This window comes from Lagopus leucura, unplaced genomic scaffold (genome assembly GCF_019238085.1).
Source record: "Lagopus leucura isolate 7727_CA_CO unplaced genomic scaffold, USGS_WTPT01 Super-Scaffold_100157, whole genome shotgun sequence".
Classification (NCBI taxonomy): Eukaryota; Metazoa; Chordata; class Aves; order Galliformes; family Phasianidae; genus Lagopus; species Lagopus leucura.
In genome coordinates, this window is record NW_024962334.1 from 22645502 (window position 1) to 22661913 (window position 16412).

Consider the following 16412-nt stretch of genomic DNA (forward strand, 5'->3'; position numbering starts at 1 on the left):
CACTAAATTACAATATTAATTAATTGCGTAGAATGTTTTCCATTGGATCTTGTGTAGATTGATCCACTAATAATGTGTTGTTCACTAAATGAGAAACTGAAATATCTTAGCTGTGTGCCATACAAATAACATCAGCTGTTTTTTTTGTTTGTTTTTTTTTGTTTTGGTTTTTTTTTAGATTTCTCTGTCAAATCATGGCCTTTCTCAACTATAAAACAGTAAATGGGTAATTGTTAAGGCTTTCAAATTGCTTTAAGAATGATTAATTTATTAAAACAACAACTTTTTTTCTGGATTAAAAAAGCCTATAATTAAATAGTAACATATATTTAAACAACTATTGTGCAAAACGAAGTATTACAATTGTTTCAACAGTTTTGTCATCATTGTTAGGAAGACTAACACTTATCACATGGCACGTAAATACCTGTAAAAACATCTCTGTTTTGATCTGCATGCAACATATTTTTCCTCAATAGTTTCCCAATATTGCAGGTCAGGTAAGGATCAGTCATGATAATGTTTGGCAATCTAAAACTAATATGCATAATTCTTGGTTGTAAAGGCTCATTTATATCATCTTTCTTTCCCAAGAGAAGCAGTGATTTACACAGTAGCACATGTAGCATAGTCTATAACACCGTAACACTTTAACTAGTATTAGTCATGGAATATATCTACCAGCCTGAAGTGCTTTAAGAAGCTGTCATACCCTATTGTTTGCTGGCCATCTTAAGCTAATAAATTTGGTGTCATAATCTGTTATCAGGAATAGCAGACTTGAAAGGAAGAACATTATTGCAGAGAAATCACGTTTCCATTCATACAGTGATTAGGTATGAGGTATAACTGAGCATGAACAAAGAGAAAAAAAACCCCACAACTTTCTGCATTTATTATACCACCAAAAGAAATTCCCTATTCTCGCTGTTTGCAACACAAACTTGTACGATTAACTGCTTTGCTATTTTCCACAGTAAGTAAATCAAATGAGACATTCAGTCATTCTTGCTCCAAATTAAAGTATTTCACTGTAGAACAAAATTGGTATGCTTGTGGTGCTGTGCTATAAATAGCAGTGCTCATTTAAAATGCAAAAAGAGCATTTTTATATTGTTGGCTGAAACATCCATAAAATTCAAGTAAATTTAAAAGTCTCTATTCCTTCCTTTGCTCATACAAAAGGATCTTTTAGAAAATTAATCTGATAAGCAAACGTGAAAGTTAGCTGTTTCTCACCTTGCACACTAGGTCCAGAATCTGCAGACTGGGCAGGGTTTAGTGCCCAGTGTAGCTGACGTTGAAACTCGGGTCTGTCTTCAGTGTGAATCAATTCAAATACACTCTGGTGTATAATATCAGACTACATACAAAAAGGAAGAAGGAAGGAAATAAAGAATATAAGACTTCATTGACAATATGATGGAAGTTGTGTGTTGTCAACATTGCTACTGACACAATGGAATAATCTTTGCTCAGGAATAAAAACGTACATTTGCATGCAAATAGGAAAACTTCGTGAAACGCTTTTTGGCAGCAGAGAGAAGTAATCAGTCATGCCCATGACTGCAAATATGTAAAATAATAATAAAAATATTACCTTACAACAACAAAAAAAACAACGGTTTCTATTTTTTTTTTTTTTTTAATCTGTTTTTATCTAAGAAGCCTAGCACTGTTGTGCTTATGTTTTGTTTAAATCATTTCCTCCAACATACTGGTAAATAAAATACTTGCCAGCTGGTTCTTTGACATGGCCCATTCTGGGTGCTCCAGGAATACAAAACTCACTGAAGACCATAAACTCTCAAAACTAAGTCAAGCAGATTTTGAACACTAGTTCAAAGTCTTATCAGTCCTTAAGAATGCATTAAAATCTGTACTTGTTAAGTTCCTGTATCACCACCATTTGTGTGGTTAGGAGTATGATCTAAATGACAAAGTTACAACATCCAGGATCAATTGTCGAAAGCAATTAAAGGAGAAAAGACAACCATAATGGGAAAAATTCCACCTACAGTATTCAATAGAAATATATGTCAATTGAGAGTAATTAAACTGCTTGTTTTCTACATAAATCAAAAATCCAGCCATTATATAAACACAAAATATTTTAAAATAAAACATAGATCTAAGAAAATTAAGTTGAGTTGGCAAAAGTAGAAGTCAAATTTTGCCCTGATAAATTTCAAAGAAGAATCAATATTTTCTAGAAAAGATTGCCAGAAATGCAAATTTCTAAACCTTCAAGACTCCTAAATCATGTATATGACTTATTGGCACTACTATACAAACCTTATACAAAATCTTTTTTTTCCAAGTATTTTTCTTCATTTTCCAACACTGAAACAATCTGTAACTTAAGTAATAATAGTGTTTTGCTTGGAATGTTTTCTTTTATGCAAACATTCCACAAACCCTTATCAGTTAGCTAAACTTGTAGACCAAGTAGAGTTTTTCTCTATTTTTAGGCATCAATTGTATTTATCATTGTCCAGTACTCAACAGATGTGAGAATAAATATAAACTGATAACTATGTGGAAATATTTCACCACAGAAGCGCAGTAAACACATATGTGTTTTGCAGAGATGTAGCTCGTGGTTGAACAAGAAGGTCATTTGTAACTCAGCACATTTTAAAAAAAAATCTTATGTCACAGCAGAAAATTATTCAGTTTATGTACCAGTGTACTTAATATTGAGCTAGATTTAATTGTTGTCATTTATGCAATACTCAGTAATTCAAGTGCAGTCTCCGATATCATCCAGAAAAGGGCTACTGCCTAACAGGAATTCTGTATGCAGGAAGAAGAAAAGGGCAGGGATTGCCAAAGCCAGCATCGCTGGACCATCTTTGGATCAATCTGTTCATTGATCTACCTAACTCCCACGCAGAGATAAGAACCAGCACAGCTTAACATAAACTAATCCCAGGAGGTGCATTACGCACAGAACATGTGATCTCTGGATCTTGGCCTTTACTATTTTGGTACATGTTTTGCAAGGCCATACATGATCTTCATGATAAATTATAATTAACAAATGCTTGTTTTAAATTAATAAATGAGTGGGAAGGAATGGAGAAAAACAGTGAACTAAAAAACCTACAATTACTAAAATCGTTGAATAGATACTTAAGAAAGCCTCAGAGCATATGGACTTAATTTTTATATGAAAGGTTCCCATTAAAATAATTACCTTCCCACTGAATTATGTCTCATTCAGCATCATAAACTGGGTAACACCACAGTATAAATTTCAAACAGTTGTTCCAGTAAAGACTAATTAAGTGTGAAAATTTCCTATCTTGCCTAACTCAGCTTTGGAAATGGTATTCCTGTTGTGCTTGGCTTGAGATTCGATTTTGGCTACATGAGCTGATAGAAAAGTAACACAATTTCGAAGTAATCAGCTCAGAATATCTGACTGTGAATTTTATCACACAATCAGACCCTAAACACTGGTGCACCCAGAAACTAACAAAAATTTCTGCAACAAAAAAAAGAAGCAAACAAACAAACAAAATCTTACTTGCTGGAAACCCAGGTAGTCTTGGATGGTAGATGAGACGTAAAAAACCAGAGCATCTGCTGTCACAACTAATACAAAGCCATTTAATGCCTGGGAAAGAAATGCATCAATGTCAGCTTCAGAGACAACTTTTCAGATAATAATTGTGGCTTTAACTTTACCTATACCCTAGTGTCACAATAAATTGTGAAGAATGCAAGAACACACCATTATCTTACAGCATAAACAGAAGGATTCGTCATCACCTCTCTCTAAAGCACACATGACGCAATAAAGAAAACCGCATCTAAGGAAGAAAAACGTTCTGGAAAATTCCAGGAAATGAGTCAGAGGAGAAGCAAAAACTTGTTGATGACTTGTTTACTCCTAATTATTGGAGCTGAGGGGCAGCAGCATGAAGAGCTATAGGCTTATCTAGTAACAACCCTAGTTCACAATGCTTGCACAGTTCAAGTCTTCAGGACATTGAAAAGCCTGCAGTACAAAAGGGAGAAACATCATAAACTGATTCCCAAAATCTCTTCTATTCATAGCACAGACAGGCCTAAGTGGACAGGAAATCAAGCGATCAAGAGTCCCTGTATAGCCCAACAAACATTTTATAGCTTACTTAAAATAGAAGACCTCTGCACAAGCTGACTGTTGCAAGCAAACAATGTTTTCGAAGAGATTTCCCCCTCCATGTAGAAGCAGACTCAGTGGCTCCTTGTTCAAAGTCACGCAAAGGACATTTATCTGAACTCCAAATCAATATGGTTCATGGCAATTGTTGTGATAGCAAACAGAACATTTGTGACTTGGCAGCTCATCTGAAAGGTGCTGATTTACTTCTATGGATTTCAGTCAAGATTTAACAAAAGGCCGTCTCGAGAGACTGAATTAAGTATGTTGTGCCACTTAATTTCCTCAGCTGTATTCAAAGTTGAATTTGGCCAGCATACCAAAAAAATATTTTAAAAACTCTTCATTATGCAAAATTATTGTAACTATTAGAAAATGTAAAGTAAGTGAAAGATATTCTATTTGTTACTGTAACAACATAATAGTATATTTTTCTTATGAAACAAAATTATTTATTCACAAATTAACCCCTTTGGCACCATACTACGGTAACCAAGACAGCTGCTTCTCTGTATTGTGCAGTGATATGGTTTTACTATTTCTTGTTCTTCTACTCATCTAATTAAGACAAGTTAACTATCTGATTAAAACACTGGTGACTTCTGTGTAAAGTACACGCAATGCAATGAATAAAATTTCTGAGAAGTGCTCCAGTTTAATTTGTAGACACTTCTTAACTTATCCTCACTCGTCATCACAAGCTTTTTAAAACCTCCTTGTTTCAGTTTAGTGAATTCTATCTCAAACAGTATTAACTTATAAAAAAAGTCTGAAACAGTGAAGCCAATCCAAGACATCTTGAGGTTCAAAGTGTCTCAGAACAGTTACATAAAATCCTCGAGTTCGATAAAGTTCATACCAATCCCAAAGGAGTGGGAAAACTGCAACGGCAGGTGCTTGTGTCCTCCACTGACCTACTTTGCAGTGGATTTCACCTCAAGTGGTTGATATAAAACTTCTGTGAACTGTACAGTGTCTAACCCTGTGCCACACGTTAAAATTACTTATTCTGCTCTGCTTCATTCAAAGCTTCAATTTTCAAAAAGTTCCTTTACCTGGAATTCAATCACATTTTATAGTGGCTCTGTCAGGCAGTTCATTTTGAGGCTGTTACTGCAGAAATCAGATACCTTAGGTAAGCCAAAAATCCTGTAAAACAATAGGGCTTTTTTTTTTTTTTTTTTTTTTCCTCCCCCTCAGATATCTATGACAAAGGATTGCTAGTAGTTTCTTAAAATATGCAGGTATCCACCGTATGTCAATAAACCCAGTACTGATTTTTAGGGAGCTTTTAGCAAAATCTATTCCTAAATTAACTACCCCTAGAGTTATAATGAAATTTTTCATTGATTTTATTATTTCAGAGCATTGGAGACTATATTTTTGCTTGTACAAAAATACTCTCATTACTCCTATACTCCTTGATACTCCTAAGTATCAAGATAACTGCAAATTTGTTCATTAAAGTAATTTTAAGGGATATATGACTTAATTTTAAGGAGGGAATACTAATGTATTTGATCTCTACTTCTACCATATGTTGAAATGGTAAGAAAATGAGTTTTATATGGGAAAGTAAAGATATCTCAATTTTCTGTTTGTTATAAACGAGATAGAAAGGTAATGAGCAATGAACAACGCAGTATATATTCATACCACCTATGCAAAGAACAGAGAATAAAAAGGAAACATTCATCATCAACAGTATATGGAAATAAAAGTGATGAAAAAGCTCCTGAGCTTAGGCAGAAGACAAGGTGGTTGCTACTATTTACATCTTATCAATATTCCATATCTTCTAGGTAATTCCCATCTTCGTCACTTAGCTTCTTACATTCTCTAAGAAAAGTCTACCTGTTTCTTCATTCTCATGAATGACTTTTTCAAGAGTAAAATATTTAACAAATCAAGAAATTCAGTTAAGAAGTTCAATTAATTTATTCACTCTCCAAGGGCTTAGAATTTATTGTAATAAATATAAGTATCTATTTCATTTTCACTTTGGAAAGCCTTTTGTTACAGCACTTCCATCACAGAATATCTTAGCAGTCATAAAAAGTAACAACACAACTTTAAACAATAAGATGACTCCAATGTAACTGTATCTTTTTAGATAATTTACGTAAAAAGATGCTTACCTTTAACACCTCCCTTTTTCATATTTTAATAAAGTTAGAAAAGTACAGTCATGTCCTACCTTCTTCAGTTAGTTGGGAAACCATTTTCCATAAGCGTTAAATTTACAGTAAATGTTTTGCAAGATTCTTGGGAGCTGTTTTCATTCCACTTTCTGAACAGTCAAATTTATCTTTTTCTAAGCAAATCACTGCTTCTGATCAACCTACTAATTTGACAATTCTGATATGTCAGTGGGGAAGATGCTCACACAAGATAGATTAGGAACATGTTTCAAATGGAGTTGAAGGTCACAGTAAGATATATTCCATGAAACTAGAACACTGGAATGCTTATCTTAGTCATTTCTTGAGTTTCATTTGGACCTAGTATTTTATCATTGTATTCCATATGCTTTGTCATGCTAGGATATTAAAAAAAACTAAATAATTTAAAAAAGACACATATCAGTTTTCATTAATGCTTTCCAGTTGTTCATATGGCTAAAAGTTACTGGAAGTATTTTAAAATAGATCCTAAACCTACACTGTGAACTCCAGGTTCTCTCAAACAAGAAACCACTGAGAAATCAAGATACTTCCGCAAGTCTAAGCTCTTTTACAGAGAACATTTTTTTTCAAGATAGTGATCAAATTTGCAGTAAATAATTGATGTCTCTAATAATATTCATTAAGGTCAATAGAGATATAGAGATTAAAAAAAAAAATAGGTGCAAAGAATGGAAAAATACAATGTTAAGAATTGACATATTCCAAGAGCTAAGAGATCCCTGCAGATTAAAATCTGCCCCTCAAATTTACTACTACCTCCAGCTAAAAGTGCAAGAGTGGCTTAGAATCATAGAATTTCTCAAGTTGGGAAAGAGTGTCAAGATCATGAAGTCCAACTGCAACCTGACCATATTACCCTAACAACCCAACAACCATAAATTAAACTGAAGAAAATGAGACAATAATCTGATAACAGGAAAACATCCTTTTTCTATTTCACTAGTGAAAAAATAGTATCAGAGTCTAACATTATTTTAACTTAAATGGATGCCTAATAGATGCTGTCAACAGTCTACAGGCAGATCCACTGCAAAACATACCTGCAGTAAGAGCTCTCCTTCCAGGATCTGCATCCCTTCTCCAAGTCTTGCTGTTCTGTTTTCCTGAACGCCATTTCTTTCTAGTCTTGTAGAGTTTGAAGATTTTAATGCAACTATGAAAAAAAAAAAAAAAAAGAAAGAAAAAAGTCTGAGTGATCTTTGGAAGGCTCACCAGAAATTCATGCAACTTTGTGTAAGAAGAAAACATATTTTAAAAATGATTATGAAGTCAATCTAATAGAAGACTATCTCGATGTCAACATTTTTTCATTACTTCTAAAGATAGCCCACCTAGATTCTATGACATTTTCACAACAGAATCAGCATTAGGGAACTCAATATCTATTTTTTCCCCCCTTTCTCCTCCATACTACAAGGCATACTCGCAGTTTATCACTCTTCTTTATACAGGAAATTTTTGTTTCCATACAACCACCTCAAACAGCATAACAATAATCCTGCTTTAAAATTAGATTACAAATAATTTCACTAATCTGATTTCAGAAATCTAACTATGGCACCTCACATAACAGCCTGCTCTAAATCTGAAGCTCCATTCAGGGACAGGAAGGAGACACACAGGAACCCTACATGCATATTACACGTTAAAGAAAACATTAAGTAAAGTCACCATCATGTTTTACCATTACAAAGCTAAAAATAAGGGCTTTTTCCCTTCTTTCCTATCAGATTGAAATGTTAACAGTTTAAATAATTAAGCAAACTTTTCAATTTCATCTAAACTACTTCAACCACAAATAACTTTAATTCACATAACAAACAAACAAAAAAACTTAATGGGTAAAGGACAAACAATCAGTCCAAACAGCAACAAAGGAGAACTAGATACTCAAAGCTTGTCCATGACTCAGAAGTTATGTACTTATAGTTCTAAAAATAAAAAAAAATACCACACACAAAAAAATCACTATCAAATAAATAAATAAATAAATAAAACACCAAGTTCCCAAAATTGAAATTATTCTCATTGGATTTGTAATATGCAGACAGCTTAAAATTATGAGTAATTACACCTTAAGCCCTTACTTTAAAGCTAAAGAAAAAAATAGCAGAAAAATCTGTAAGCTGCAAAACATGGACAATTAATAAAAGCAACTGTACTGTTGTGTTTCCCTCAAAGATGAGGTAGACACCCTAAATTCCAAATGATTTTTCAACCTATTTAAAAAAAGGCTTCAATTTTGGCTTCTGAGAATGCAGAACTCCTAATCACTTTTCAAATATGTTAAATGATAATTTACACTAAGCATGTTAACTGAAAGATAAATTATGCCTTTCAGGTTTGTTTTCTTTAAGCTATCACTACAACTCATAACATTCAAGGCAGACAGTTTTCATTAAAATATCCCTCAAAGGCACTGCAGAAGAAAAATGTGTTAAAAAAAAAAATAATAAAAACAACAACTGATTAATGAGCCAGGAATTTATGTCTGAAATTAAATCCTTCATGTTCTTCTTCCAACTACATAGACAAAAAGTCATATAAAAGGCTACACAATTGAAATTGCAAATTAATTTTTCACACAAGTAACTGAAAGATTGTGTAATATTTTTTCCTCTGCTTTATTTTAAAAATAAATACAGAACATTTAGTAAAACCCCCTGAAGTCCTCTGGCAGAAGAATATCTATTATATTATTAATTTACATTACATGCTTATTGAGAAGCTTTGGAAGTTCCATGTAGAGATGCATAACCGCGCCTGCCATTCTGAAAAAGACTATACACAGTTACACCAACTTTAAAAAGTGAAAATAATAAATGAGGGGGACGAATTACAGAAGGTTATCAACTGAATGATGTTCTGCTCTGAATCAGAATCAATGCACAGAGCCATAGGGCCTATATATTGTATAGTCTATACACGCTTGTGGCTAGATTCATCACTGTTGGCAAGGCATGCAGTTACATGTCAGCTCCACATGCTCTGATGAACCAGAACCCAAGCCTTTTGCAGAAACCAGAACATGGATAAAAAGCTGCACAAAATATGAGATTAAAAAAAAAAGGATGGAAAGCACAACTATACAGATCATTAGAAGAGTACATCTTGATAAACATACTCCATTACATTTCTCTGACAGAGAAATCACAGGCACATCTGTGGGTGCTAAAAGTCACCTTATCACAGCACGGGCTCCCTGAACACCCACAGATAGGGTGAAGAGATTGCATCACAGGGAACTTCACAGTTTGAGACTTTGAAGATGCATCACTAAGTGATGCTCTAAAACACCCACACTTTCAAAGACTTCATGAGGAAATGTCATTTATGGGAAGTTTTTAATCATCCAATCAATAGTTATCAAATTGAAGTGCATATGTTGCAGACGTTCTTCCCTGGTTTCTACAGACTTGATTCCTATACTCTAAAAGTGAAATGCCATTTACTGGGCAGAAAAAAAAAAAAATGAAGAGCTTAGCAGGTATGAGAAAAAGCCAGTTTCACATAGCAAAAAAAATGAAGTTAGCTAGATGAAACAAAAATCAGAATTACAGGTAGGATTCACCATTCATTTTCACTATTTCTCAAAAAAAAAAAAAAAAAAAAAAATCCCTTAAATTTTGGTGGTAAGAGATTTCCACAGAAATGCAGTATGCAAGCAGTGTGTGGGAAAAAATAATCTCTGAAATAACTGCTTCAGGTCTGAAGCTGAATTCAAGCAACTCTGTTCTAATTACTGCCAAAAGACATCTTTCATTTTAAAAATACATGATTATTTGAGAGAAGCAAGTATTAAGCAGTCTTCCTTCTTTCCAGAGGATAACATCCAGTATGAAAAACTGCTTTGGGATATATACTGCACTGCATGAGTTCTAAGCAGTATTCTGAATCAACCATTAATACAAGACAGAAAGATAAATTTCAGGAACTAACTGTTGAGATACTCAGAAATTAATCTGTTATGATGCAGACAACCAGCTCACTTTGATCCTTCTGAAATTTTAGGAATAACAACGCATCTAGGTTCTAAATGACCTTTTAAATTGCACTTCCCTCAGTATAAATCTTTCAAAGCTTTCACTTCTCATGGGAGAAAATTCTCAGATTCTTCATCTCTTCAGATCAGGTCCTCAAACTAAGAAGCACTGAACATCAACGGTAGCTACTCAGTGAATTAATCTGAAACCACACCTACACTGCAATCAAGCAGCAATCAAGAAAGAAGCAGAAAATTTTATGTAACACAATCTTAACTCCTAGCAGAAGCATATTAAAGAACACTAGAACAGTGATTTAACTAAATAAATGGTCTGTCATCACTACACTTCAACATGATGCTGATGATCCTTCAACAGAAGCCCCAGAAGGGGATGAAAAAGGCCTTTTTCTACCTTCAAATGTTCCATTCTCTAGGGTTTCTATTTGGCACCCGGAACCTACTGATATTCTCTTCCTTCCAGGCAGTCAATTCTGTTCTCAGAGAAAACTTTTGTTATTTCCTCACTTGAGAGCTAGATGCTTTGAAGTCCAATCTCCCATATTCTACTGAGTTCAGATTACAAAAAATGAAAGACCATGCAGAAGTCAATGTTGGCACCCTTGAGCACCTTCAGCAGGAATCCTGGAAACAGAGATTTCTCATTCTGTTTACAAGCAGTTACTACAGCAGAGGACTGAAGCTCTATCACAGGGCAAGCATGACAATACCTGTACCAACACTATTGTCTTACAAAATATTCTGTTATCTGGCCAGAGTACAAGAGATGAGCACTGCCAGCACCGTGTCTCATCGTGTTGGCAATACTAAGTTCAGCCAAACTGTGTTCTTTCATCGTTTTCCTCAAAGCTTGAAAATATTTAACTTAAAAAAAAAAAAAAAAAATTATAAACCATAATAGATTTTAAAAATTATTATTACTTCTGTGTTGAGCGAATAGTTTTCCTGGCACAAATGAATAAAGTGTACCTCACTTAATGGTGCTCGGCAGTGGAGTCTGCAGAGATCATTCTCAACTGAAACCTGAGCATTTCCACACCAAACATCTCTTATTACTCTTCAACCAGTGAAGAAAAATGTATACTTTAACAGACTTTCCATTGCAAAATTCACCTGAATACACACTGATTCAACCAATGTTGGCTGAGAAGCTTCAGGAAATCTTAGAAAGCTACTCTGTATTTAGGATCTTTTATCTTGGCTACCCTTTCTCTCTCAAAGAAAAGGCTTGGCAAAATTTTTTTGAGGAGTCAGACTAGTTTAACGCAGTGCTGTGCAAAGAAAGGAATGTGGAGACAACATCTTAACTGGGTCTTTTAAAATCACGTTGAGACGCACTCAAATCTGCATGGAGATCATTTTACTGTTTAGGTGAATGATCTGCTCAAGTCTATAACTGTACTGAAGTAACGCTTGCCTAATATCACAAGCATATCATTAGCACATCAGTCATGCAGTTCTGGAATTTAATCTTAAAGAGCTTCCCAGAACTGCTTTGTATCAAATTTTGGCATAGTTCCCACAATTAGGCCAAACAGGTCAAAGTTTGTGGTCAGAGCCCATTTAGACTGTTTCACAACCTTTCCAGTAGAATTATAAATTCAGCTAGCCTGCTCCAGATTACTTTAACAAACAACAGCTCTCATGAGGGGGGTGGCCTTATTCACTTCAGTAACAAATACTAACCTCCCGCACAAAGTTCACCAACTAAAACAAGACATTTCTAAAGGCCAGGAGAGCACTACTGAGAAAACTGAGTTTAATATTAAACTTCTGCCTAAATCATTAACATATGCTAAACTGCTTACTAAAGATCCATTTTAAGAGACAAAATACTCTCTAACCATCTACCTATGTGCAACCTTTGCAACCTCATCTCCATTACTTAAAATCATATGAAATATTTTGCATCCATTGTGTCTAAGACCAAAAAAGGAAAATGTTCCAAGCTATCAAGTAATAAAAAGAAAAAAACATGCAATTAAAGATTTTCTTTTTTAGAAAGGTGCACTGTTTATGTATTTTGTACAGAACTACATTTGTACTAGAAAAGATAAACTGCAGAGTTTATTAATAAAACCAACATGCTAAGGACTGCTCTGTACTTACAAAGTCAAGATAAACACAATTCAGAATTATCATACATTTGTGTCTGAAGTTTTAGTTACATTAAAAAAGAAAGAAGATCATCTTTGTAGGCTGAAGATACAAGTAAAATGTGTTATTTCAGAAGAAAAAGTTTTCAGTATTTTGCACACTTAAATGCCACGTACTTAAAATTTGCATTTCCTATTCCATCATTTACAAATTCTAAAGATAATTTTCGAGCTTGCTTTATATTGTTTATTTATATTATGCTAACAGCTAATCAACTATTTACTCCACAGAACAGGGGAGGATAAAATACAAAGCAATGTATGGTAGACAATTTATCCTGTTTTGTTCACAGAAATTCCAGTAACTAAAAGTCACTTAAATTTATAATTATACTATGAATACAATAACATTTTGTCATTTATTTGTTTGGATGGCTCTTCCTTTCTGCCACGTGAGTTCTTACACAATCAGGTTTTTGAAGCAGCATCATTTAGAATATTCAAAGATGTTGAATCTTGCAGAAATCCTGTCTGATTTCTGATATCTTGACTTCCATTTATTCTTTCATCTACTAGCAATTAAATCTGAAAGTTTTGATACACATCAGCATTTTCATTTCTTAGCAAGTCTAAAGACAAAATTCATGTCTTCCTGGTAAATTGCATTATACAGTATGGCTTATTAATTATAGAAAACCTGATGGATAATAATGTGTATTTTCCATTAGTATCAAAACAATAAAACAAATACACTACTAAAAAAAATAACAGTTTCGACACAAACAAGACCAGTATATGCAAACAACAAATTACAAAAGTAGCCATGAAAGCTAAATGACTACATTTTATAAACATAAGCAAAATGAGGTTGACATTGTACATCTGGGAGTGACTGGTGTCAGAGCATCTTTTTCCTCTTATGCATGTGAATCTTGGAGATCTTTTCCAACCTTGGTGATTCCGCAAATTCTATGATTAAGACAATAATGGGCTCAATTTTCAAAGGACACATCTTAAAACAGGAAAACTAATAAAACACATTCAGGAGCTGTATATGTTTTGATATTTCCATAACAAAGTTCAAATTCAAGTTTAAAAAAAAAAATGAAAACGGTGACAAAATCCTCAAACTCAGAGGACATTGTGATTCGATTCCTGAACTTATCTTAAGCTAATTTTAAAGACATATAAAGATGTCCATAAATTTAGAATAAGCGACTGAAAGAACCTATGAGCCATGGGAGACATATCTTCATCTGGCCTCCAGGAAATCACTCCTGGCTCAAGACAGAGGCAATACCATGAGGCAACTGTCACAAGAGGATAAAACATGTCATTGTGAACGCATTCAAATAAGCATTATTAGGTTATGGCTGGTGAAGGGGACTGAGGGGAAAAAACACATGTACTAAAGTTTTAACAAGAGAGATGAAGGGGGGAGGAGGGGAAAGGAAAAAAAAAAGAAACAAACAGAAAAGGGTAAAAATTAAGAGGACAAAGAGTCTAGAGTCTGGGAATTTCCCAGTGTTTACACCAACTGAGGTACAGATACAGACTGCCTACTGATGTGTACAAATCCCTAGAAATCACACATTGCTAGACTGCAATTCAGATTTTGTGCCAGCATTACAAAAAGGATTTACTTGGTACCACAAATCAACTGTTTAAATGATGACAGTTCTACACATGCTCACTTCTGAATTTTCAGTCATCCAGAACTTTCCAGTTTAGCCACAGCTCAACCCAAGTTAAATGCATACTCATCAGCTGTACAATCAGATACAGCAGACAGAGCACAAGTCTAGCCATCTGTGAGGACATCTGTGAGCAACAATTAATTTTCTTTAAGGGAGGAAGAAATGTAGTGTTTACTCCAAACCCCTTATGCTAGGAAGGTTAATATATATCTCTCTCTGAAAGTAGCACTAAAAGAGCCTGAACACAAGAGGAACATTTAGGGGTTGCAATCAAAGCAACTATTAAAATAAAGCTGTATTTGTTTGCTACACTAAACAGAATCATTTATACTTTCAGTACTATCAGAATAAAGATTCCAATACTAAGGTTATACTAAGAATTGCCCTTGAATGTTCTGTAAAACATCGATGAAACCAAACATAGGAAACAACAAAAAAAACCCAGTAAATATTTTGCCAGTGTTGTACTGAAATTACTATAGGTACAGCTACAGAAATTCCCAAGGGGTCTCTGTACTTACCCTTCAGACAAGTCTTCATACATATTTTACACTCAACAACAGAAAAGCGAAAAAGCAACACACATTACTTGAATCGCTGCAGGAGTCCAAAATACTGTCTTCACTGTAATCAATATCTAATCAATAGACGTGAGGAATAAAGAGAGCAGATTTCTTCAACATAAAGCGCAATGGTTTTCAAGTATGTGATATTTCAGATTAAAATAACAAAACTAATGCAATTTTAAAATGGTTTTCCTCATTAGAGGAAAAAAAAAAAAAAAAAAAAAAAAAAAAAGAGTCCAGTGAGCAAAATACTATTTTCCAGTTATCTATGATCAAACACTAGGCTTAAATAATTTACCACAAAAGCTATTTTTAACGTAAGGAAGTCTGTTGCTTGCTCTTTCAAAACTGACACCTCTGTGAGTTCAGACCAGTGCTACTTGATTTCCAGATCTATGACAAGGATACATTTCTCAGTGTTTAGAGTTATAAATCATGAGAGACAAAAAGTTGGCAAGACTGTCAGCTTTTTTTCTTGTCTAAACTTATATCAAATTTCACCGGCCAAACTCAAAGGGAGTTGTGAATTTCCCAGAAATTACAGTTTGGGATCACAAGATTATTCATGAGACAGTGAGCACACCGTTTTATAAATAAAAATATATTGATGCTTGATAAAATTTACCAATAACAAACAGAAGCAGAAAAACCTTTCACAAGGTTTCAAAACCCTTCTGTATACCCTCTGCTTGTAAATCTTCTTATCCAGGAATATTGTTACATTAATATTTTAATTTCTGTTTTTAGTCTAGTTTTCATATACTGTATTTGAATACATATTAACGTGTATACTGTATCTCTAAAGCAAGATTTTCCCCCAATTGTTGTATCATTTAAATAATTTAATTGAATGGCATATCTGCAAGAGTTCATACAAATGCAGAATAACATTTTTGAAAGATCTTAAAGTTGCATTAGGCGAACCAAGTTTGTAACTTATTTGCTGTTTTACTATAAGCAGTTACATGTTTATTGAGCTACTATAAAACTCATTTAAAATAATAGATATATTTGAATAGTTATTTGAATAGCCATTTAAAATAATAGATATATTTTATATAATTGAATAGCCATTGTTCTGTCAAATGCATAACTACACAGGTAAATACCAAACAGCAGGAAGAATAAAGCTCCTCCTTTCTAACCTGAAATATGGGAAAGCCTCTATTTAAAAGCTTCTACTCTCCCTTATGTTCTTTTGTAACCTGCAAGAAGCCCATTAGGAGTGAACCTTAAGCTCCTTCCCCGATAGAAAGCTGAACAAGTACTGGCAGGTAGCTGGGCAGGAGCACACCTTACCTTCCCAGTGTACTTGAAAAGATTTCCACATACAGCAGGTTCCTAAACCAAAATGCTGATAAGATGCTGGATCTCCATTATTGTGCTGGAGAAACATATAGTTTCTAATATTACATATAGACTAAATAGTTAAATATCTTTACATGGTGATGTTTTATCTGCAACAGACAGGTGTGGCATCCAAAGCTCACCTTTTCCAACATTAAGACAGCATTTTAAGGCAGTTTACATAAGTTTCAAAAGTGAGAAAGTTAACGAAGAGTAGAAAATCTTCTGGTTTGTACAGGTTTTCAGTGTATTTATCTTGAGTGCATTTTTCACATGATTACAGATGCTGTTGTACTGCTGTTAATGTCAATAAGTTTATATATATATATATATATATATATATATATATATATATATATATATA

At 33.8% G+C, this 16412-nt stretch overlaps 1 protein-coding gene across 1 annotated transcript in view; it reads right to left on the minus strand.

Moving 5' to 3' along the window:
- AHR (aryl hydrocarbon receptor) overlaps window positions 1–16412 on the minus strand; it is a 61194-nt gene that overhangs the window by 15469 nt on the left and 29313 nt on the right. Inside the window, exons 3-5 of the mRNA XM_042888481.1 lie at window positions 7380–7492; window positions 3533–3622; window positions 1240–1363 (exon numbers count right to left, since the gene is read on the minus strand). Coding sequence (XP_042744415.1) covers window positions 1240–1363; window positions 3533–3622; window positions 7380–7492 — 327 coding nt within the window. The remainder of the gene's footprint in view (window positions 1–1239; window positions 1364–3532; window positions 3623–7379; window positions 7493–16412) is intronic.